The following is a 24,951-nucleotide window of genomic DNA, read 5'->3' as shown; positions in this document are numbered from 1 at the left end:
ATGCAGCTAGTTCTTTTTAAAGCATAAAATATAATGCAACACTTAGAGAAGCTATCCCTTTTCATCAACTTTCATTAGCTGCTGGAATATCACTGACATATTGCTACAAAGCAACCAACAGTGTATTTCACACAGTTGTTCTTCATTTCCTATTAAAAGTGCAGAGCAGCCAAGCAGAACTATATTTAATGAGGACTGGATGTCTTCTTTGGACATTGTTTTCATAAGGGGTTATTCAGCATACAACAGCTATTTCTTGAATCTATCCATGAAGTAGAAAAGTGCCGTAACTAGAAAAGGAATTCTTTTTTTGTAATGGCTCAAAGTGAAATAGTTACTTCTGAGAAAAGCAGAATAAGAAAAACAATATCCTCAAAAATTAAAAGCTAAACAGAGAATGTGTGCTTGCTTTAATTATTTAATTATTTTATTAATTAAATATCTTTTATATATCAGATGAAAAAATATTACTCTAAAGATGTTTCTAACATTCTTGCCTTTTTTTTTTTAACTGAAGTTAATAGAAGAACGCCAGCAAAGACTGAATTTTTCCTTCATAGATCTGCCAGACACACAAGGTTTAACTCTACTCTTAACTGTGCTCAAAGTATTGGATAAACTTTCCTGATTATACACTAGTGGAAATTTTTATCTTTACGTTGTTAGACATAAGAGCAGAATTTTCGCTGTTCTCTCAACAGTATTTAGCATTTTAAATATATTTACATCTGTACCAGATAGTTACCTAAAAACGCATTGAAAAACGTAAATCATTTAATCATACAGAACTCTTATCCAACAGAGGCAGTTGTAATATCCTTTGATGAAACAAGGCAGGAAATGCTTCAGACTAGATCCAGAGATATTCCATAGGAATGCACGAATTTAAGCCTTTATCTTTTTAAAAGGAATACTGCCAGGTGCAAAGCTTCAGCTACCTATTTAATTTTTCAAAGCTCAAATCTACAAACAAAACCTACCAGTCTATTAAAAAACCCTCTTTCTATGATTCAGTCAGATATACACTTAACATTTAGATAATTATTCATAGTTTTGAATAACAGCTTTGTGCGTGGTCTTAAGGGGAATTGTGTCAATAGAGGATAGCTGATGACTTCTAGTAATTTCTAATGTTTACAATGAACTAAACAAATGAAAATTCTGCACATGAATAATACATATTCTACACTAAAATCTATCTGTACTGTCATGAAAGCACCAGCCAATTACTCTTTCCTTCTCCTTGTTTCCTATCTGTCCCAGGTAAAATTATATTTAAATAATATTTTATTTATGGCTGTAGCAAAAGCATTTTTAAAAAGTCTTCTGAAAACTCATAAATTAACTAGTGGTTCCATTCAGTTCAGCCTATAGCAGAAATGAAAGACAATCACAGGGAGTTTTATAAATGTCTACAAAGAAAAGATCATATAAAATTCAGGAATTGTTGACATAGCCTTGCACCTAAACAACCAAGTAGATGTCTGGACCTTATACATAGCCATAAGCCACATTATAGTATACAGTGGACTGGACTTATTATACAGAACTGATTTCAGAACAAAAAAAAACCACCTTAATAACTAGAACACGCAGTTCTAATTTTGTCAGGTCTTGATATTTTATTATTACACGCTGGAAATCCACCATTCTTTAAGTTTGTTTGCTCAAGTTATTAGGTCAAATATCAGTTCTGATTTTTTAAAGTATGTTCATCAGAAATACAGGGTAAAAACTGAAAACATACATACAACTTAATCTTACAAAAATGGACCCAAATTCTAATATACATTTAACATATAAATGAATTCATACAAATAAATCGTCATTGGGTTTAATATTTTTTTTTAAAGCACATTTTAAGTCTTAAAATGAGTATGCTTCAAATTGGCATTATTTTGCCAATTTGCCAATCTTTACTCCTCTCCGGTTTCAGCCATTACCTGTTTCTTTAGGACAGGGTAAGTCATTAGTTTAGTGATCAAATGATTGTGATCACTAATTGTGATTCCTCTCTGAACATAACAAATATGATCCTGCAAAGGCAGGTTCCTTTAAATCATGACATTCCAGAAAGCAGTCCAGTCCTATTCAAAGTCTATCTGTCTATCTATTAAAAGTCAAAGTATTCTGAGAACTCCAGTTTCAGATATATTTTTGAGACTGCACCTATAGTCACGTTTATACCACATTTCTTGTGCTCTGTGGTCCAATTTTATATTCATCAATCACATACTGAAGCGGGTTACACGTTCACAGCAAGAAAGGGATCTAGATGGCACATGTTAGGAATATTGAAGAAAACAGTTTTTCTTAACCAGTGGGGATTAAACAGTGAGTCAAAGAAATAAAATAGAAAAACATGCTAATTAATTTTTGTATGTTTGGGTTTGGGGCGGGGTGAGTGGGTGGTATTTTCATTAACAAACAAAACCCAAATTTCAAAGTGAGACGTGGCCCCTCTGACCTTTAACTGCTATATGAAATATCATAAATTAAGCAATAAACAGTAACAGAAGGTACAGAATTTATTTCTATGCAGAGAAACAGTATTTAATTCTTATTCCTAAATGTTCTGAAATTTTAAATACATGTGTCTAGTGGTTAACAGCCTGTAAGAAACTAATTATTCCTCAATATTTGTATCATAAATAAACAATTACGGCACCATATTACAGCACCATTACTATCAGTTACAGCAAATTTGCCAAGGACTGAAACAATAGTCAGTAAGTAGGATAGTCATATACACTATCTCTAAGTGGGTATTAGGATCATTTGCAAGACTGTGAGTGAACACATAAAGGAATGCTAACACTAAACATCTGGTAGTTGTTAGGAAATATACAATACTATAAAAGGATATTTTCTAGTCAGGAGAGACTAGAATAGGTCTTTGTATGTGGAGCAATATTGAAAACACTCGCACAAATTCTTAACTAATCCAATGATAATGTGCGTATATTCTGCTAAGGCTTCACGTTTTTATTTTTTTCTTATTATCATTTTTATTGTCTTGGTGGGTTTGGGGGTTTATTTGGCAGGGGTAGGACGGAGAGAGAGTTTTACTGTAGAGACACTTAATATCTAAGTCTCTCTTTCTCAGCACTTCTACCCCACTTCTCACTTTTAACATAGTGTAGTAGCTTGAAACCTGAACTGTAGTTCAAGAAATGGCCACCAATGTAGACAGTGGTAAAGTTAGTTTTAATGGCTTTACATATATCATTAAAAATACGTGGCATAACTTTTCAAAACACAAAAAAAAAAAAGAATAAAAAGGGAGAAAATATGGATGAACGCTCTTAGACAGCTCTTATGTGATCAGCCATCAGGAGGCAAGCTGAAGAGAGAAAGAGCAACAGCAGTGGAGAGGAGTATGTTAGAAAAGGGGGGTCCACATTTTTCCAGATGTGATACCAGGACAGAGGTTTTACAAATATGAAAGTCCTAGATGAAAAGAGGCAAAGAAGAGAAGCCTGGCTGAATATCTCGCTGAGGAAATGGCTGCCTCATCAGTCTTGACTTCCTGAGAATTCATACAGGAGAGATGTCCTAGCTGTATTTAAAAAAATCAGTGACAACTGTTACTGCCTTACACACCACTTAATCACTTAGGAGACATGAATCCATAGTAAACATGGCTTCCTTACTTCTAGTGCTCCAGGTACGACTTGTATTATTGTAACAATGGAATGAAACTAAAATCAATCAAGCAGCCAGGTTCGTACCACTGGCAGCAAAAACAGTAAGTATATCCATTGTATTACTTCAGTGCCAACTCATAATGGTCTAAGCAGAACATAAGAAATACAGCAATTTTCTATGTTATTTTTGGAACTCAGGAGCACATTTATGTATTGCCAGAAGTACAATGGTTCATAAAATCTAAAACTTGCTGTAGGGCAAAGAAAGTTCAGTTCATGCAAAATTCAGGCTGTGAATATATATAGTGACAAATACACACTAGTCAATGCTTTTACTACTATGAGCAGACGCAATTCTCTGTCCGAACTTCCACCAAAAATTCTGTAATCCCATTACGGTCATAAAACAGAATTTGCTTTCAGTATAATAAATACTTATAAAAGATATCCTGTGTTTTCAATTTCAGGATCGACAAGGTTATAGGGATTCTTCTCTGTTGCTAGTTTAATTATGGAAAGCGCCTTCTTCCCAAGATGATGAAAATACTTCTGTATGCTTTTCCAAGTATTTTTGGTGCTGCATGTTTTTATTTCACCTAAAATATCCCCAATGAGAAGAAAATAATTCCTCAGTGAGAAAGTATTTTAATGCTTCATTTAAAAAGTTCTTTCTTGGACTTCTTTGAGGTGAAACTGTTTGGGGCTTTATTCCTGTTATTATCATTAATACCTAGATATGGATTTCCTGTGAGAATTTTGCTCAGTCAGTTGAAAGGAAGTCACTGAGGCACTAGAAACTTATTTCAATGACTGGTGATCCTGGTGAAAAATCAGACCTCTGGTGATCTATTAACATCCATAGGGATACTAACTGTAGCAGTGAAAGCAATATTGCTAGGAGGGCAACACACTATAGGAAATGCCTACAAAAGAATTCTGTCACTCACAGTGTAAAGTTAACTCTCAGTCTGGTTTATTCCTTTATCATCTCTTTATCTCATGAGAAACATCTGCCTCTTTTAACAATTCCCTCCTGTTTGTAGAGAACAGGCATCTGAAGAAAATGTAAACAGTTTAAATAAAAAAAAAAACCAAAACATTGTGAAATTCAACTCTCCAAGGAGGAATAGTATACGTGCTGTATCAGTTTTACCTTTAATTCCTTTGCTTAAGCATACGGAGCTAGGTTCATGCAATGTAGTAGTATGTGAATGCTTAGAACTTAAACCTACCAGATTTCTTGCCATTTTCTGAAATACCAGCATGTAGAAAAGAGAACAGATCATCTCAGTTTCAAGAGCACCATCTTATTTTAAAAAAATCAATAAACAATCTTAATGCCTAAAAGAAAGCCAGTGTGTAATCACAACAAAAGGAAGATACATTTTTCAAAACAAAGTAGCTTTAATAGTAAATTCATTCTAATTCCTTATTTGGGTATTTTTCATAAGTTTCATCAAGCCATTGTGAAAACACAACTTTCATTTCTGTATCCTGGATCCACACTAATGGACATTTAATTGGTACCCATTAGAGTTCTGTGAATGATTGTGCTTTATGGTGATTTAAGTACAAATTATTTAACTTCTCTGTACACTGTTTATATTTATCAGATAATAGTTTATCTACTGATCAGGGATCCCCAAATTGTTCCAATTTCTCTAAAGTAAAACCACTAGCTTTCACAAAAACCAAAAGCTAAGACTCTGGTCATAAAGCCAGCAGATGTATAACTGAAGATTTACTTCCAGTAAGTCTATTGCCTACTGAATATTTTTCTTTGTGAAAACAGCTCACCTCTACTACCCTTAGTGTTACAGGAAATCATTGAATCAACGCTGTCAAAGAGCTAGCTTTTACTAGCTCAACACAGATGATGCCGCTCAAAAACCTACTCCAAGTATTACATTGCATTTTTCAAATCAGGTATAGCCTAAAACTAGAATTAAATATTGGTGTAAGAAACGTATTAGAGACAGAGGGTACAAGAAAAATACCAGACCTATTAAAGATGGTAATTATTTTAGAGGGTTTACGAGCCTGAGACAGAGAAGCATCCCAAATGAAGCAGCGAAAATTGAAAGGAATATATGCAGATTATACTTACTCTACATTTATTATATAGTGACATATTCTGCATAATTTTGCTCCAGTGAGAAATTCACAAAAATGGAGCTCTGCACCTGCTATTTCTTGCTCTCACTGGAGCAGTTTACAGTTCTGCAGGCACCAGAAGGAAACCTACCTGGCACACCAAGGTACCAGAACTGAAACTGTATGGACCACAAAGGGGTCCATCACACATTTGTGAAAGTACTTTGTACTTTACAAATCCTTTCCACTCAAATGTTTACACATATAACTCATGTTACACATACAACACAATTTGATTACACGTCAGAATTTAGTACACCTGTGAATTTTTAGAAAGGAGGTTTCTCACATGAGATTTTAAGACAACTGGATGAAGAAATCATTTACGATGAGGGTGGTGAGACACTGAAATTGGTTTCCCAGAGAAGTTCTGGGTGTCCCATCATTGGAATTATTCAAGGTCAGGTTGGATGGTGCTTTGAGCAACCTGATCTAGTGAAAGATGTCTCTGCCTATGGCAGCAGGGTCAGACTAGATGAGCTCTGAAGGTCTCTTCCAATCCAAACCATTTGATGATTCTATGATTCTATAGATTCTTGTTTATTAAAGTCTTGCAGTTTACATTTTTGTTTCTCTAGATACAAGCCCTCCCTTGCTACACATATTTCTGAAAACTACAAATTCTTAACCATCATTTTCCCCACATTATAAATCAAGGAAAATCATTCTGATTTTCCAAAAAAAAAAAAAAAAATACTTAGCAGTTCATAGGTAGGTTTTATAAAGAAACCAGGGCAGCAAGTTTAACATGGTGTACAATAGACAGAGATAATCTACTCCAGTCACTGTGGACAACATCTACTTTTCTATATTGCTTGATACACACAAGTTATTTATGTCTACCCTCCAAGCATCTTTTACTGAATGATAGGATGGAAAATTTTTGCAGAATAGCAGTTCCTAGAAAAGTAGGGGTTTTGCTATTGTAGATGAAAGAAAAATAGGAAAGCTATTTGTCTGGTCAGAAATATCAGCAGATGAGTGAGGAGGATAGTTAGCACAACATAGAAAAACCTCTTAATCAGATATTATTTTTTTTCTCTTTTGGAATTTCTGTATCTGCTCACGGTACACTATAAACATAAATAAGTTTTACCAGGTGTCAGAAGCAACATTAATTCATTTATCCTGCTAAAAGCTAAATATTAATCACAAAAGCATAAATATTAAGACCTTTATAGTGGAACAATATATTAGAACTAAGACATCCAGCAGTGGCTTTGCACATTCAGACGTATTCTTTCATGGCGGTGGCCATGTCTTAGGCTTCATGTGTTTCTGTTTGCAGATAAACCGCCCAGAGAACAAGTTTAGAACTTCCCAGGAAATATTAAATATTTGGAGACACAAATGGATACCAAAAACTACTGAAATTTATACTGAAGACAGGGTGGCATTTGTGGATGGCAAAACTGAATACAACAATTTTATGTATTATGCAATATCTATTCAGTGAAAATCCAATAAAATCAGTAACTGCACTTAAACTGAAAAACATAATACTTTAAAGAATTAAACCTTTTTCTAACAACAAAGAAGTAACTTCCCAGATCATACCAAAGCAGCTTGAGCTTGATTACAAAATGAAAATAAAGACCATAGCCATCATGGTGGAGACAATGACTCTAGGAGGGAAAGTCAATGAACTATTAAATAGGAAATCATCTGTTTTCAGATTTTACTTCACCACTATCACAGTCCTCCAGTGAGCCATTATCTGGTAGAGGGGGCCTTAATTTTCTGGCAGAAAATTTCGATGCATTTAGCATAGCTATTCGTATCATAATGTGCAATCCCCCTCATAAGAAATTCCAACTAAAATGTATGCTTTCCCAGCATGGTACCTCCGTTAGCACATCCAATTGCTTAGTGAACTCAGAAGACTTAATGTTATTCCATTACTGGCTGTTGAAGGCCTCATTATCTAATCTTGGCCTACTCAATGGCTCATACTTACCCAGAATTTTTTTTTCTCCCCTAGATTGTCTTCCCACAGGGCATTACTCAGCTGGAATAAGTCATAAACAGATATACATAAATAATATTACCTTACTAGTTAGAGACCTCTGGGTCACACGAATTGTTGAACTAGTACTGCAGTGCATTTTTTGTTTCTTTTTTTTTTTTTTTTCAGAAAAAAAACCCAATGCTCAAATTCTTGCTGTTGTCCTGCTAATGAGAAGAAGACATATTGAAAGAATAACATCACAATAAATTGACTCATGGTGATTTGGCTTACTAGCTTCTGCAGTAGCCTCTGGCTAATCTGAAAATGCTATGGAACATCATAAAACTTTTCAGTTCTTTACACAATCAGATTCTTATCAAAAGAAAAGACCTGGAGCTTTGTCAGCTTTTCTGACATAAAGAAGTGCTGTATCTATTCAAAAAGTTTAAAACTCCTTCCTCCCTCTGTCCATCTCTGGGAAGAACTAAACTGCTTGAGTTTACAAAGTGCAACATGAAAAGAGAAAATTTCATCAGGTCTCTACAAAACATACGTCGATCGATTTAGACAGATAAGGAGCAAGAGTCTTCACTAAATGTCATCAGGAAGAAAGTATTGTAGTGTGCTATATTTTCTGATATGGTCATTAAATTTTCTACCCAAGTCCTATCCACAAGATTAATTGTTAAGACATTCCTTCAGGTGGTGAAATCTGCGAAAATCTGCAACAATTAAAACAGAATATACTGCTGGAAAAATTGAGACAGTACTGACAATGGACCTTCTGGGACCAGCCTTGAAAGCAACACTACTCTTGTGTTTTAGGGAAACGCAAAACATGAAATCTTATTTACTTACAACTTCTACCATATTGTTAGTGCATTTTTAGTTAGTTTATCAAAATACATCATCACCTTGGTGTGAATGTACTGATACACTTACTTAGGGCACCAAAGTAATATCGTCCATATTAAAGAATACATATGTTCTTAGAGCTACTGGCAAGACAGATTAGAACTTTAAACACATCATCAAAAGTCAAAGAACAATAGAATAAAAATGGAAGAGTGGTCTGCATGTGTAAAACCCACATACATGAGAAAAGAATCTTTTTATCAAAAATCAGCCATTTAAAATTGTCCAGCCAATCACCTAGGATCTCTATAGACACATCTTCAGTAATACAGTCTATGCAGCTTTTTTAGGAAAAAATTCTGTATTCTTACTCTACTGACTGGAAAAGGAAATATAGGCAATTACTAGACATCTGAATTTTACACAGATTAAGTTAGGAGAGGTGAATTCCACACATACTGTTTAGTTATCTTCTTCATGAGGACGTATGTATGTACATTTCACTCTGAAGTACAGGCAAAGGATATTAAACTTGTTCTCTGGGCAGTTTATCTGCAAACAGAAACAAATGAAGCCTAAGACATGGCCATCACCATGAAAGAATATGTCTGAATATGCCAAGCCACTGCTGGATGATTTAGCAGACTACTAGCCAGTCCTGGAAAGGCTCTACATGCTTTGCCACTAAGCATTCTGCAAGCTTACATCTTCAACAGCTGCATAGAACAGTCAGGCAAATTAACCACTGTGCCTATGACTGTACCACGTAGACAAGCTCAATTCCTGATTCTCCTTACATTAAAACACAGCAAACCAGCTAAGCTCTGAACAGAACATGGAATATGTTTCTTGTTAATAATCTGATAATATCACAACTGATATATTCTAATACAACTTCTGTGCTTGTAAAAGCTTTTAAAATTCTATTTGAGACCACACTATACTTAATAAAGTTTTGCTGTGATTTGAAAAATTCACATGCCTGTTAGGATTAAAATACGAGCAAAACAGGAAGTGATGCAGATGCTTCTCCCAAAACAGAAGGATAACTTCTAGAAGAAAAGGAAGAACTGGTACTCTGGTTTACCAACAATATGATGTCTGTGTAATAAGCTACAATTCTTCAGGAATACGAGAACAGCTCTCAATTTCATGGCTCCTACTGCTGTTGGTTTTGGAGAGGTTCCATCACATCAATAGTGCTCTACAGAGCTAATGGACATGAATCTCTCAGAGGACAGCCATGTGTAGTTGTGGAGTATAAATTAAAGTTCATAAGATAATACAAGTTTAAGAGACCTCAGGACTTCCCTAGTCCAACCCCTTGCTCAAAGCAATGTCACATCTGAGGTCAGACCATGTTGCTCAGAACTTTATCAGGTCTTGAAAATCTGTAAGGATGGAGGCTATACAACCTCTGGAAGCAATCTGTTCCACTGTTTTACCTTCCACATGATGAAAAAGTTTTGCCTTGTATCTACTCCAAACCTCTCTCAGTTTATGCCTCTGTTCTTATGCTCACACCATGCACTGCCAGGAATAGCTTGGCTCTGTCTTCTCGATAACCTCCTTGCAGGTGTTTGGAGGGCTGCTGTTAGGTTCTCACGAGGCCTTCTTTTCTCTAGGCTAGTTCCCTCAGCTTCTCCTGATAGTGCAAGTGCTCCAGTCTTTCAGCCCTGACAATCTTGGTGGCCCTATGCTGAACTCACTGCAGTTTATCAAGATCCTTCTTATACAAAGTTACTGTACATGTTCTGTTCATGCTTCCAAATGCAATATTTGAAATTCTTCAATCTTCTGTTTGAGTCCTGAAGTATTTTGTTCAATTCTCTATTATCTTAAGGGAAAATTAATTGCAATTCTTTATTGGGTCTATGTGCTAACTATTTCCAACCATATAAGTCAAAGAAAACACAGCTTAGAGAAGAGGGCAGAATACCACACCACAGACCTAAATATCACTATAAGAATCCATTTTTAAGGGCGTATTAAGGAAGCCTTACCGACCACATCATTCCATAACGTGCAATGGGTTGCTCCCAGTGATGCTTTGACAAGAGACACACAAAAAATTTGAAAAATGCTTATAGTTAAAAAAAACCAAAACAACAGTGAATTTATACACTATTACAAAGCCTTAAGTGAAAACATTTTCAACATTTTCCATACTTCTTACATCAAACTGCACTTGGCTGAATCTTAATCAGCTACCTGTAATAACGCAAGCTGCTTCAAAAATTAAGTACTGCATTTCAAAATTATCACAACTTACAGAACACAAAGAAAATACTTTTGTGGGTCTTGAAACTTGAACGCATCTCTGCAAATGAAGAGACAGGAACACGTCTTTTCTCAGGGAACAGCTCACTCCTTAGGACCAAATCATTAGTAAAACTTGTGTTAGATCTGGTTGGCTAGTTGTTGCTAATTTATATTCCCAGAAAAGCCCTTCATTATTTTTCTGCAACAACTATGATACTTAGAGTTCAGATAGTAAAGATTCTCTCATAATAGTGCTTTTACCTCCCACTGCTCTACTGATGGACTTTCTGCCTTGATCTCACTTGTAAATCAATACAGGTCCCTGACATTCTGATTTTAACCAACAGCATTGAATAAACTTCATATAGATTACCTAAACATTTTGATTCCCAAGACTATTCTGACCAAAAGTAAAAGAAACATATGCTAGCATTCACAAGATAAAGAAAATAAAAGACTAATATATGTAAAAATTTGAAAATCTACTTGTAATTTTTACTCCTGGAATCCCTTCTCCCTTGTCTGATCTGTGTCCCTGCCCATGGCAGGGGGGTTGGAACTCGATGATTTTTAAGGTCCCTTCCAACTCTAACCATTCTATTCTATGATCTTTCATTGATGAATACATTTTTATTCAAGCATCATCCTTATGAATCTCTTGATTCACAGCTTTTTGAAAGGAGCGTGATCTTTGCCTCAGAGAACTGCTCACAAAAAGCTAACAAAACTCACTGATTTTCTACCAATTTATTTTTCCTGAATTTTATTGTGTTCAAGCTGAACTTTAGTATATATACACTTTATTATAGTGTTTCACATTTTACAGTTTCACTTTATGCTTCTTTCATTTATATAGTTCGAAGTATATCCCATACGTTTTGGTTTTTTTAGGAATGAACCTTAAATGATAATCTGATCTCATAAAATTCAGAGTAACTTCAATAAAATTGACAGGTACTTTTATTTTTAACCTAATACAGCTGTTTTTGTTAAATAAACACACACCCTTTATCTGGGTGCAGGAAAGAGCATAATGCTCACTTTTTTCTGTGCCTTTCTCCAAGAAACTGTAGTCGCTAAATCCATTACAATATCATCCAGTATTCTACGTTCATGTCTAAAAGACAGAATCATCATTGACTTCTTTTTACATTAGTAGATTTAAAAAGATGTCCTTATAAATGCTAATAAATATTTGTTCATAACCAAAGTAAACCTGAGCTTTATGTTCAGCTTTGCAAAACTACATATAAAACTCTTTATGATGCAATTTATAAACAAACACAATAAAAGTTTGCTTTATAAGACACAGCTGTGCTTATGACTTCTTTTCATATAAAGAGAACATCTTTCAAGATCTTCACCTTTAAACCCCTTTGAATTGTTTTAAAACAATTTCCTAATTTCTGGTGTCTGTTCCTAATTGATGACCTTTATCTAAGACAAGTATTGAGTCAACACATAAGCCAAATGTGCAACAGTAAAGTCAAAAAAACCTAAGCATATTCAATGCCAAAAGAAACACAGGCACAATACTCTCTGATGCAACTTGACATAAATTTGAATAAAAGGTAAATTTAGTTTTCTTTGTATATTTAGGTTTTTTATCTAGAATACTGTCTTAGGACTAAACCCAGCAAATGAAGATAGAGACACTATTTGTATTAACATTAGTAGAGGAATATTCAATTTTAAGGAAAAGGGTTGTGTTATTACTCTCCTTCTTAATTGCAAAACTATGGCAAATCTAAGGATTTACTAACCAAAATCATTAAGCACATCTTCACTTTGTTCAAAGATATGAAGACCTGACTGTGCCAAAGAACAAAGAAGGCTTTCTAATTGCTTGCAGATGTTGCTATAAATCTTTCAATCCAAGACAGAAATATCTCCTTCCGTGAATATAGATTTTAATTTTTCAATTCATAATCACGCAGTGAACTTGAGGCTTAGGACCTTATATGCATGACAGTGCTCTTCGCACAGAAAGTGGTATGTCACTGTTAACACTCCATATTCAACTAGAAGTTGAAAAAAAAAAAAAAATGTATCCAGCTCTATAGCAGATACTTCTATATGCTTGATTTATTTCACACACACACACCAAACCAAAAAAAAAAAAAAAAAAAAAAAAAAAACCCAACCTAACAAACAGAAAACTAAAAACAAAAAAACACACACACCCCAAAAAAAAAGAAAAACAAAAAGAAAGAAAAAGAAAGAAAAAAGCAAAGTTTGAGAATGAAATACATATTCAGAGGCAGAAACAGAGCAGAAATATTCATAGGGGACACAGAAGTTGTGAAGGTCACGGAGGTATGTTACCCTCTATTGTGCTTCATAGAGATATATTCTATTAACAGCAAAAAAAAACCCAACATCAAACCAAACCTCAAATAAGCTTAATGCTCAGAGGATAAAAAAAAAAACGTTACACCATTTTCTTCTTCAAAGTATCATTAATAAATTGGTTTCTATGTAATTTTATATACATTGTGTTAGTATATGTATCAACAGTAGAATTTCAAGTTTATAAATATGCAATTATCTTACTGAATTAATTCCCCCTGCCCCTAAACACGGCCATGAACCAACAAAACCTGGTCCTCATGAGTGATGTCAATTACCTGGACATTTGTTGTGAAAACACTGCAGAGGCATGCAAGTTTTCCATCAGGTTCCTGGAACTCACTGAGGACTTCTACAGTGGCTGGATATGCCAACTAAGAACAGTGCGTTACTAGATCTACTGCTCATAAACTGAGAAGACTTAATTGATAACATATCTACCAATGGTACTCTCAGATACAGCAATCATAACATTGTGGAGTTTAAGCTCCTACAAAGTAAAAGGAGGGCAGCAGAACTAAAGACTATAGGTATGCCAGTTTTCTCCAAGGAGTCCAGGACAGTCCAGTCAGGAAATTATGTTGACATCACCTTTTAAATTAGTCTAACAGCTTAATGAAATAACTGGTTAGTAGTCCTCCAGCTGTTAGCTTGATGTTCCCTGGCTTCAGTTTTAGACATAGTCCACTGCAAAACGACCTGCTCAGGAAGACCTCCTACTTCCAGCATTCATATTAACATGAATCACACCGTGTGAAGCACCCAAGAGACTAAGACAGAAATGATGAGCACTGTAATAAAAAAGGGTTTTTTTCAGTTTGAAGATGAATAAAAAAAATAAAATAAAATAAAATAAAATAAAATAAAATAAAATAAAATAAATAAAAAGTTTATTTTCAGCAGTCTTGCAGAGAAGAATGTTCCTTCAGATACAGAGTTATTTTCATTTGGATTCTAACTACAATCTTACTCAAACTTTGGAATCACATCAGAATAACTGTTCTGTATTTTAAGCAAATAGAAGGCTAAGAAATCCAAAACAGTGTGAAGCTAATATTGTTTATCTTTTATGTAAACAACACTGAGAACAATCATAACACCAGGCATACACAATTTGCAAAGTGGTGTTTTCTGAAATATGTCATTTATCATGAAAAGACTGAGAAAGGATTGCCCCCATGCTCAGAAATATCTTTAAATTCTCAGTTTCACTCGAAATATGAGTGCAACAAAGTAACTTACATAAACCTTTGGGTAACTTACATTAAAAAAATTATACTTTTTTTAAACGAGTGACCTTTGAAGACCCATTTAAAGCAATTATATAGTTCATGTTAAGTGCCAAAGTAGCCGAGCTGACTTCGATAGGACTACTGACAAGTTTTGTATTGCTTTTTCAGCAAGAAAGCACATTAAACATTTTGTTGAACTGAGGCCGCAAGTAAACAGCTCAGTAAACAGACAGACTGAATAGGACATCCATTGCTACATATGACAAAAAGAGAGAAAATGAGATTTTGTTTTTATAAATAATATTGAGAGAAATTACATGCATATAATATTCTCTATAAAATAACACTTTCCTGGTAGCATTTCATCACTGAGCTTGAATAAATTATTCTAGAGCATCAAAATAATTACTTTTTCAAAAGTTTAATTTTTATTTCCAGGCCGTTACACAGCCTCTCATTATCTGAAATAGGATACAGCCTTATCTCTGCTATTAACATACTAGACATATACTCAGGCGTTGGAAAGTGAGAATACGAAGAGTATAAAAACTGTATTATCTGAAATCTCTATTTCACAGCATCATGAAACTTAATACTCTTTAGTGCATTTTGTATGTTATCTATGCTGAATGTGGCTTGGGACAGCAGAGGCCTCGGGTTTACAAAGAAAATATATAATAATGAAAGAATGTTAATTTTGTTTCCAGCCTCACATAAAGGTATTCACATGCAGATTCAGGCTGATGCTTGAGTTTTCCTAGGCACTGTTTAATAGCTCCATATGTGTGCTTGTGGCAACTGTATTCCCACTAGACTATTTAAATGGAAAATATATTTACTGCTACAATTCTAGTTCAAAGGTTGATTAAGCAGCCTAAATGTAGGCATACAGAACCATTTAAAATATTCAAGGATATGCGAATCATCCACAGAAGGTGTGCAGACACGAGTATGGACCTATAGGAGACCTGTGGTGTTCTGGAGGGGCAAGTGGGGGCCAGACACAATATCCTGTGGTATCTGGAAAGCACTAAAATTGAGTCCATGATGTTCTGGACAGGAAATAGAGTTATCCCTTAAGAAAACGAATCTAAGCAATAACTATATATCTGATCTGGATGAAAATCCCAGTGAAGCCTATGTGTACTATATGAACCTATTTAAAATTAGAAATAGTGGGCTGCAGTTTAAGGAGATAAGCAAAAAAGATTCATAGGGAGAAGTAATATTTTTATCAGACAAATCTATACACATCTGGAAATGGAAAAAATGGTAAAACATTCAAGCACATAAACCTTCAGGTCTTCAGCAGAAAGGATGGTATGCCCAGAAGCTTGTTCATTTCTACCAGCTATGTCAACTGGTCTAGTAATTAGTTAGCATTAATTAGTAACTGAAAGAAAGAACACATTCTAGTTTTTCATAAAGCATAGCATATAATGAATTGAGACAGACAGACCTTACCAAACTACACCCAAATTAAGCACCTGAATATTCAGACAAATATTTACATACCATCGTAACTCTTTTTCACTCCATTACAGTATGTAGTATTTAATACTCCATCAAATAAAATTATCGGCTCTTCAGTTCATCTGTATTGCCATACCTAAGCTGGGCATATATGTAGTAAACTAAAGGTTAGCCAAATTACACACATATATGTGGCAGTCTGGTGAAGTTCCCACTGACTGGAAAAGGGGTAACATAAAGCCTATTTTTAAAAAGGGAAAAAAGAAAGACCTGGGCAACTACAGACCGGTCAGCCTCACCATTGTACCCAGCAAGATCATGGAACAGATCTTCCTGGAAGCCCTGCTACAGCAGATGAAAAATAAGAAGGTTATCAGTGCCAGCCAACATGGCTTCACTAAGAGCAAATCATACCTGAAAAATTTGGTGGCCTTCCATGATGGCATTACAGAGTTGGTGGATAAGGGGAAAGCAGCAGACATCATCTACCTGGATTGCACAAAGCATTTAACACTGTCCCACATGACATCCTTGTCTCCAAATTGGAGAGACGAGGATTTGATGGATGAACTGCTCTGTGGATAAGGAACTGGCTGGATAGTCGCACTCAAAGAGTTGCGGAAGCTGATAAGCACATAATAAGAGCTAAATTGATGGTCCCTTCTCTCCACAAATTCACTGATTTACATTGCTACTTAACCTAGCATAGCTACACTGTTACTATTCCACATCCTACAACTGTAGCTATAATGATTACTGGAGTTGCTCATTCTCACAAATAAGTATGGTGATTACAGGTTTATTTGATTATGCTGCTCCTGAAGACAATATTTAACCATAACAGCTAAGAAACAGGATAAAAGTAATCTTGCTTTTGTTCACTTTTTGTGAAAAGCTACAATACACTGTATAAATAAACTATTAAACTGAATCTGAGAATGCATATCCTAAGAAAACTGCCATCTTTAACAGATTATGGTATACTGGGCTACAGTCCTCAGACTTTAAATTTCCTACAGTGCAGACACTTGCATAATTCCTGAGTAAAGGTGCTTAAGTTCCTATTTCAAAAAATGACTGATGTTTCAGCTAGTTTTCCAGACTGTATAGGACCTTTTGCAGGTTGCAAAAGTTCTCCAATTTCCCTACTTGTTGTTAAACAGAGTTCCCTTTATTACTTTGTAAAGATGTAGCAGGAGAGTTCTAGCATGAAAGAATTATATAAATCCATGTTAATCTTACTATCTTTATAAATAAATGCATACATCTCAAACCACACCTAGAAGAATTCTATGAAATCTTTCAGAGGACAGAAGGTGCAATTTCTGCTAAATGCTGTACAACACTTGGGCATATCTTTCCTTAGGGGTAGGATTGCAAATTTCTGATAGATCCTGTCTCCTAAAATATGAGGAAAGTCAAATATTTAATATTGCAATACAGGAGTCAAATATTTAATAATGCAATTAATTTTCAGAATAGCTGACATAATTTCTAAAACATCTTACAGCATGAAATCCTGCTTAGTCCCTAAACTCCTGAAGTTAACTGTGCCTAGGGGAAATTCCTAGCTTGTAATGTCATAATAAGTAATTGTTTAGTATTTCCTTTGAAGTACACACTTGCTGCCCCAGTGTTTTACTAAACACATCTCATCAGCAAATCCAGAAAAGTCCTTTTGCTAAAGGGATAATTAAAAAAGCTGTCTATATAACAAGCTGTCCTCTTTGAAGCTCTAAATCAGAATCCAAGGCTGTATTTCTATAATTATTATTTCTTTTTATTTTATGGATCTTTTTACCCTCAGGAACCTTAACAGCACCTTTTTCTCATCAAATCCTTCTGTCCAGTCACAGTGCCTATTAGCAGTTACTAAACTGTTATTTAACTAGCTATCTCAAATATAACAGTTGTTTCTGTATTGTTAGGTAGAGATAAGAAACTGCGGTTTCACAAATGTCCTTTTACTGTTAACAGAACTAAATGACTAATTTGTAACAAGTTATTCAACAAATTGGAAGTCTTATCTCCTATAAAAAACCTTCATTGCTAAATTAAGGAGGTTACCATTTCAAATCAAGAATATAAACAAGTATAAAATAATTTTTATTTTTTTTTTAAATCAAAGCATATTCTAAGGAATTAGCAGGATGTAAAGCAGCTGTAGACTGTGTTAACACTGCTAGATAAGCACCTAAACTTCATTAAAGCACTAACTGAACAAGGTTAAAAATACTATACTTGCAATGAATGTATTCTTTTACCCCAAGTAACTATAAAAGTCTATTTACCTAAAGGAAAACAGAACTAAATTTTAGAACTTTCTATCTCAGTACAGAATTTGTACCCAGTGTAATAACCTCACTATCTATACCAATTTGTACAGTCATTGAAAATTCTGACATCAAGGATTAATAGAGTAAATCAAATTCCAGAAGTGTGCTGAAAGAAAACCCTGGTGATAATTTTGTTTAGGAGGAAAGCAAAACAGTGAATTTTGAAAAACACTGCACAAGAAACTAAGGAATTGAGGTACAGAACCAAATTAGATTTAAAAATAAACTGAACTAAATATAAGAAATACTAGCATTGCTAATAGAGTATATTTCCAGTTTTGCATCTCACCAATTTCTTGAGTCAGTAATTAAGAGTTAAATTCTAACACTGTTTGGTTAAAATATAATATCACTTTATCACTGCTGGATTTTTTTAGTTGCACTTTTTCTTGGCTCATGCTGCTCACCTAAACTTTGATTAAAATGGATCAGAGACACTTAGATTCAGGTTCTTGTGGGGTTTTTTGGGTTTTTTTGGGGGGTGGGTGGGCCTGGTTGAGTAAGGTAATGAATCTGGGAAATACATACTTGTCTTTCATATCAGAAGAAGAACGCTCTCAATATTATTCATGTCCAATTATTTGCCGTTAGTTATCTTTTTCATGAAAAACATCATACAGCCTTGGTTATATCATGATAAAAAACTTTTTTTAATTTTTAGCTTTCACATGGCTTTTAAACTACAAGTGCCATGGTTTCAATGCCTTCCCTTATCCTCTTAATCTCTTCCAATCTTGTTTGTAATGGAAAAAAAAGTATACTTTTCAATTGTATTATCTTAACCAAGTTAGTTTAACACAATTCAAAACTATTTACCAAAAGTAAGGCAAAGGGCTCTGATGATTATTGGGCTCTTTCACCTGGTAACAGCTGGCCATTTAACACAGCCTTCATGCATTGGTCCTATTCGTTACAGCAGTTTAGGGTTTTTCAACCAAATTGAATTAATGCACCTGAAAATTGTTGTCCATCCATACTCACCCTTATACCATTCTTTAGCAATTCTTTCACAGAATCAAAGAATATTTTTGGTTGGGTGGGACCTTTGAGATCATCGAGACCAACCAACAAAAGAAAAAAAAAAAAAAAAACCACACACCCCAAAAATCCCAGAACACCAACACCAAAACCAAACCAAACCAAACGCCCACAACCACACCCCACCCCACCCACAAACAGACACAATGACTTATCATTGGATTCAACAAAACTTCTGAGAATATTAAACATAACCACAAAGCTAAGAAGGTGAACATTGAGATAAATCAGACTTCACAGGACAGTCATAAGATTTGGTCATTGAGTACTTGCTTACTGGAAGTTTTCTTACAATGAGGGGAAACAGAGAACAAAGAAAGAATATAATATATAAATGTGTCCCCCAAGTCTTTTGGGTGTGCAAATATGTAGAGAGAATTAGGGGAAAATACCTACACATTTATGAATCCAACATTTCATTTCCATTCTCAAATTCCAAAACAATTACAACGTCAACATTTTTACTGTATTCCTCAAAATGGCTTGTTTCAAAGCATGTTCTTTTCTACATAAGATGAAAGCAGATAGCAAAATCGGATGATAGGCAAAAGCAATTAGTAAGTAAAACTTTACGTCAACGAAGCAGCAGAGCTTGTTAGGTCATCTTAATTGTGCATGCTAAATTCTGACTTGAGGCACAGAAAACTGTGGAAGATTAATAGGTGTAGAGCAAAAGAATTCTGAACTCATAACACTTTATACATGCTCTACTTTGCTTGATCTGAATCACAGTTGTCATATATAAATGTAGGAGTGCATTTATGCTCAGGGTTTTGGGTTTTGTTTGTTTGTTTGTTTTTCTCCTTCTGTATACTACATGTACAGACGCAAAAATAAGAAGTATGCCGAAGTAAAGTTCCTTGAAAATAGTATGTTAATCCTCTGTTTTCCAGAATATCTTTCCATTAATACGGTACAGATAACAATTTAAAAAAAACATTCAGTCATCATAATTAAGCAGTTTTTCCATCTTACAGGAAAATCCAAAATTCAGGTTTTTGCTCCAGGATAAATCAGAATGAACCCTTGCAAATCTAAACTTTGTACAAATAAAAGCTAGAGTTACATAAATTAGATGTTTTTCTTTCATTCACTTTTTGTTGTTTTTTTTTTAACTTACATAATAAACTCATTTTTCAAGAAGAAATCTTATTCTGGTTGAAAAATAGCATGTTTTTTTAAATGACAAGTCATTTTGCTCAAGTGGTTGCTAAGTAGCAACTACTTTCAAATTTCAGAATTTAGTATAAAGTTAGTGAAAAATAACAGTAATGAATATATCATATATCAGAGAATTGTTTAAAGATCCTCAGTCTAGTTAGAAGTTGTTTGGTAACATTGCAACACAAGACTCAGACGACAGAGTTTCAGTCTGTATTGCAATCTGCAAAGCTGAAATACTTTCAAGGCAAGTTTCCTCAACAGAACCTCAGGTTTGCATTCCTGAATCTCTCATAAATTTTGTATACAAAACACCCCACATTTATTTTGGTGACATATAACTCCAAGCTTGGAGCAAACCTCAAAACTTTCAAGGATGCTACTCAGCCTGTTTTGATTTGAATGCTGTTCATATGGTTCCATATTTGGGACAGAAATGTGCATGGAAAAAATATTCTGCAGATGTCAGGGGTGAAGGAATGAGCAAGTGGGTGTGTGGTGCTTAGTTGCCATCTGGGGTTAAACTACAACAGTTATACGAATAAGTCAACATTAATTAAATAATAGAATGATTAAATATGGTAACATTCATTACATAGTTTAAATGTGCTTTTCTAAAGCCCATACAAAGAATCTTAAGAAACCCTAAAAGGAGAGTGAAATGTGATGGAAAATTTGTTTTTCACCACTAATCTTCTCGAGTGTGCTAAAGCATCACCCTTTCCAGAGCTCTCCTGAGGAGCAGCCTAGAAACTATCCTAATTGAAGTCAAGAGGATCCACACTTGGAAATTTGACTTGGAACATTCCAAAGAAACGAGATGAAATTTTATACCCACTTTTTATCACACTGGGATACTAAAGGTCAGACAATTTTGAGGAAAATTACATACTAATTAGACAGTTATACAAGCCTACAGAAAACAAAACAAGAATTAAGACTGGCAATCTGAATTATAAATAAGGAAATCCAAGGTCAGAGTCAAATTGATAGTTCTAACTTTGTCATGATGGCTAAGTTGATTTACATATGGTGGAAAAGTCAGAGGAAGAAGGATATAACACAAACACCACCAGAACTTACAAACGTTGTTATCCTAATTGCCTGGTTTTACAGCATTGGAAACCAGTTAGTCTTCACTAAGATCTCTAAACGCTTAGAGACAGACAAGCCTCAGGTTTTTATTTGGCAAATTCTCACGTTTCAGGTATTTTAATACCTGACTTTTAGCTATGTGGCTCAAGCTGAATGAGCTCCCATTAAGCAGGCTTATTGCTAATATTTTTCTGAATAAGCTGTAGTCATTATCAACCAGTGAAAATAAAACAAATACCCAGTTCAGCCCATATCATTTAAAGTATTCCATTAATCCATAACAGCAATTAATATTTTTGTAGAATCATTAATTCCTGAGTGCATTTATGACTCTAAATACACAGGAACAAGAAGAAATAGAAGTGAATTTTACAAACTCAACAACTTTATTGATAATAAGTCAATAAAATGACTTCTTTTATTCCAAGCACGGGAAGAATTTTGTGCAATGATGTCATGACATAACTTTCTTTTACACCTTCCAAAGACTTTTCTTGTAAAACGGACATCCTGTGAATGTTTTTTCTGTATCTAAAGGCGCCTAACACTTGTCATCATTATTATGCCTTTAAACATCCTTTAAATTGTCAATTTAAATTTAAATTGTTAATCCTTTAAATGGTTCCTTCCAACTCTAAAAAATTCAGTGAAATTCAGTGAAATTCTATCCACATATCCCAGATTTCTAAACCCCAGGTAATCAAAGTGCATTTAGATGCCTAATCAACATAAAGAATCCCCATAAAAGATTGAATACTTCGTTCCACTTAGATTGACAAAGAGGGCTCTTAAAGGTCCAGAAGAGAAACCAGCGTGTTTTTCATGCACTTCTTTTTCTTTTTCTATCCTGAGGCAGAGTAATGGTGTAAAGTATGGTCTTACACAGTCATATACTAGCAATAATAGGTTTCTGCTTCACACCAGAAGGTTTTCTGAGAATGGCACTTTCTTTATAGCACCACAAAAGATGAGAACATGTGACTGGCCCACAAAACTCTATTCCAATATTTATTATGCTATAATTTTATTAACTGTGGAGCTATGTTCTGATGAAGTGACTATTTCTACTGATCTTGGTAACTATCCAAAGGTGTGAAATCAACTATATCTTTGATCAGTGCATAAAATATACAACTACAATGAATGAGACAAACTGCTACAAATTTTAAATTGAGAAAGGCAAAAATGAAAGAATGAAAATATTAATGCAAACAAGGAAGCATGATACGATGACTTACAATAATAAGCAGCAGCTATATGTAAACCAGTGTACTTCACACATTTCTAGAATTTGCTTATTTGGAATTATTTAGAGAAATGAACAATGTAACTTTAGAGATCCCATCATATAGTACTTTAAAAGTGCAACACAATAGAACTAGTAAATAAATTAAATTTAAAATGTTTCCAGTTATCATGTTCAAGATACTATATACAAGTAAATAGAAGAAAAAAAGTATTTTTCTTTAAGAAGGGTAATTTTCTAAAAATAAGACAAAATGGAAATTAACCTTTTTAAATACTGACTGTTGTTTAGTACTTAATGCTTATGAAATCTTTAAATCTTATCAGTAGAAAAGAATTGTTGAAAAGATTAGCTATGTTAAGTGGCTTGATTGACACAATCTAGATAACAGATAGATAATGAAGATACTAAACTTCAAGAAACAGAATTCGCTATTTTTCAAATGGAATATGAAAAGGCTTTTAAAAAAAAAAATCTAAAGAGCAGTGGAACTCTGTCAGCAAAGATGTTACAAATCGCTCTGGGCCAAAGTGGAAAATTAGATCTTTCAACAAATTTGAAAACTAAAGAGGTCCTAATGTAGGATATGTTTTAAAATAAATCCCTTCTGGACATTATAATTGTAAATTTAATTCCAGCTGATGAGTAGAAACTCACTGAAAACCTAGTAATGAAAGTTTATTTGCATGAATGTAATTGCGATTTTCATGAACTAAAGTGAGGCCAGAGAATAATGGCAATGGAAGAAAAAAAAACCCAAACAACCAGTCTAATTAGTTATTTAAAGGTATAGAAACTGGAAAAGATATAAGAAGGTTTTATTTATAGTATCCATAAAATAGAACAAAAATAATTATGTAGAAATGAAATAGTACACATTATTAATTAATGAATCTTAAATGGGTAAGACAAAACACAGAGAAAGGCACAATTGTGTTTTAGTTTGATTTTTGTTGGGATTTGACATGATCCCATAAAATATTTTCACCAACAAAGTAGGGTAATATGGACTAAATGAATTAGACATTTATAATGTGACATTATCATTTGGAAAAAAATACAGTACGTGTAATTTTGAAAAAAGTTAATAGGGCTATGTATTAAGCCTACAGAATATTAACAGATTTTCTGCAGTTACTGACTCACATCTACAATAATATTTGGTCTCATACCTCTAAACAATTTCAGTAACAGAAATAAATGTTAAAAGTGTTTTTTTTAGCTTCACAAGCATATACCAAAAAAGGAACTAAACACTGATATTCATACCGTCATGAATCCATCCAGCAAACCTGAATCAGGCTTAGGAGGTGCTTGCAATCGCTCCATAGACCACTTTTCAATGATAGATGACACCTGGGTATTTTCCGTGTTTAGAATTCTGAATCCAGTCATATTAACGCCACTATACCGATAGGGCTCCACATCCAAGGCAAACAGGTCCTGAAAAAAATGAACGTCATATAAGTTCTTAAATACACTCCAATTCCTATTTCAATTCTTAGACCATCTCCGCAGATGAGAGCACTGAAATTTGCAGGAGTAACAGCACTATATATGCTAGGAAGTATACTCTGTTTATCTGGCAGCCTGTGCCTGTGAGCAAGCAACTCAGCTGACCCTACAGTGGGAGTAATCTGATTCACAGAGGAAGAACAGATTCAACTGCCCCCCCCCCCTTTTTTTTTAAAGGAAAAAAAAGCCTTATAGGAAATTATTAAGTCCAGTTGTAAAACTGTATCCATTACTAGTTAGGCTTAAATAATAGAGTTGGCTTAAAAATTCTTGTTAATGGCTAAAAATATTGTTATTAATCACTACTTCTTTGGCTTACTAGAACAGACTTCAGGCCATAATATAAACAGAACAAGAGTATCCTTGCACTCGCACTTTCTACAAACCTTGAAGATGTTGATCGCTAGATGATAAACTCGGGGGGGAGAGGGGAAATTTACATGGCTTTAAATTTAATCAAAAAAACATTTTTCACAGCTATCAATCATACTTCCAAACATGGGCATGTCTTTGATTAGGATTTTATCTTTGCAAGAATAACCTTTGCCAATTAATATATTTTCAATACATATGAATGTGTGTGTGTACATATTTAGCCTCCCAACACATACAGAGGGAAATATAAGTTAATAAAAAGAAG

At 34.2% G+C, this 24,951-nt stretch overlaps 1 protein-coding gene across 1 annotated transcript in view; it reads right to left on the bottom strand.

Annotated features, from left to right (window-relative positions):
• Positions 1–24,951, bottom strand: part of GRIK2 (glutamate ionotropic receptor kainate type subunit 2) — a 373,275-nt gene that overhangs the window by 206,549 nt on the left and 141,775 nt on the right. Inside the window, exon 6 of the mRNA XM_074150299.1 lies at positions 24,066–24,239. Coding sequence (XP_074006400.1) covers positions 24,066–24,239 — 174 coding nt within the window. The remainder of the gene's footprint in view (positions 1–24,065; positions 24,240–24,951) is intronic.

Source organism: Numenius arquata, chromosome 7 (genome assembly GCF_964106895.1).
Source record: "Numenius arquata chromosome 7, bNumArq3.hap1.1, whole genome shotgun sequence".
Classification (NCBI taxonomy): domain Eukaryota; kingdom Metazoa; phylum Chordata; class Aves; order Charadriiformes; family Scolopacidae; genus Numenius; species Numenius arquata.
The sequence above is the reverse complement of the archived record's forward strand: the minus strand, read 5'-3'. Positions and strand labels throughout refer to the sequence as shown.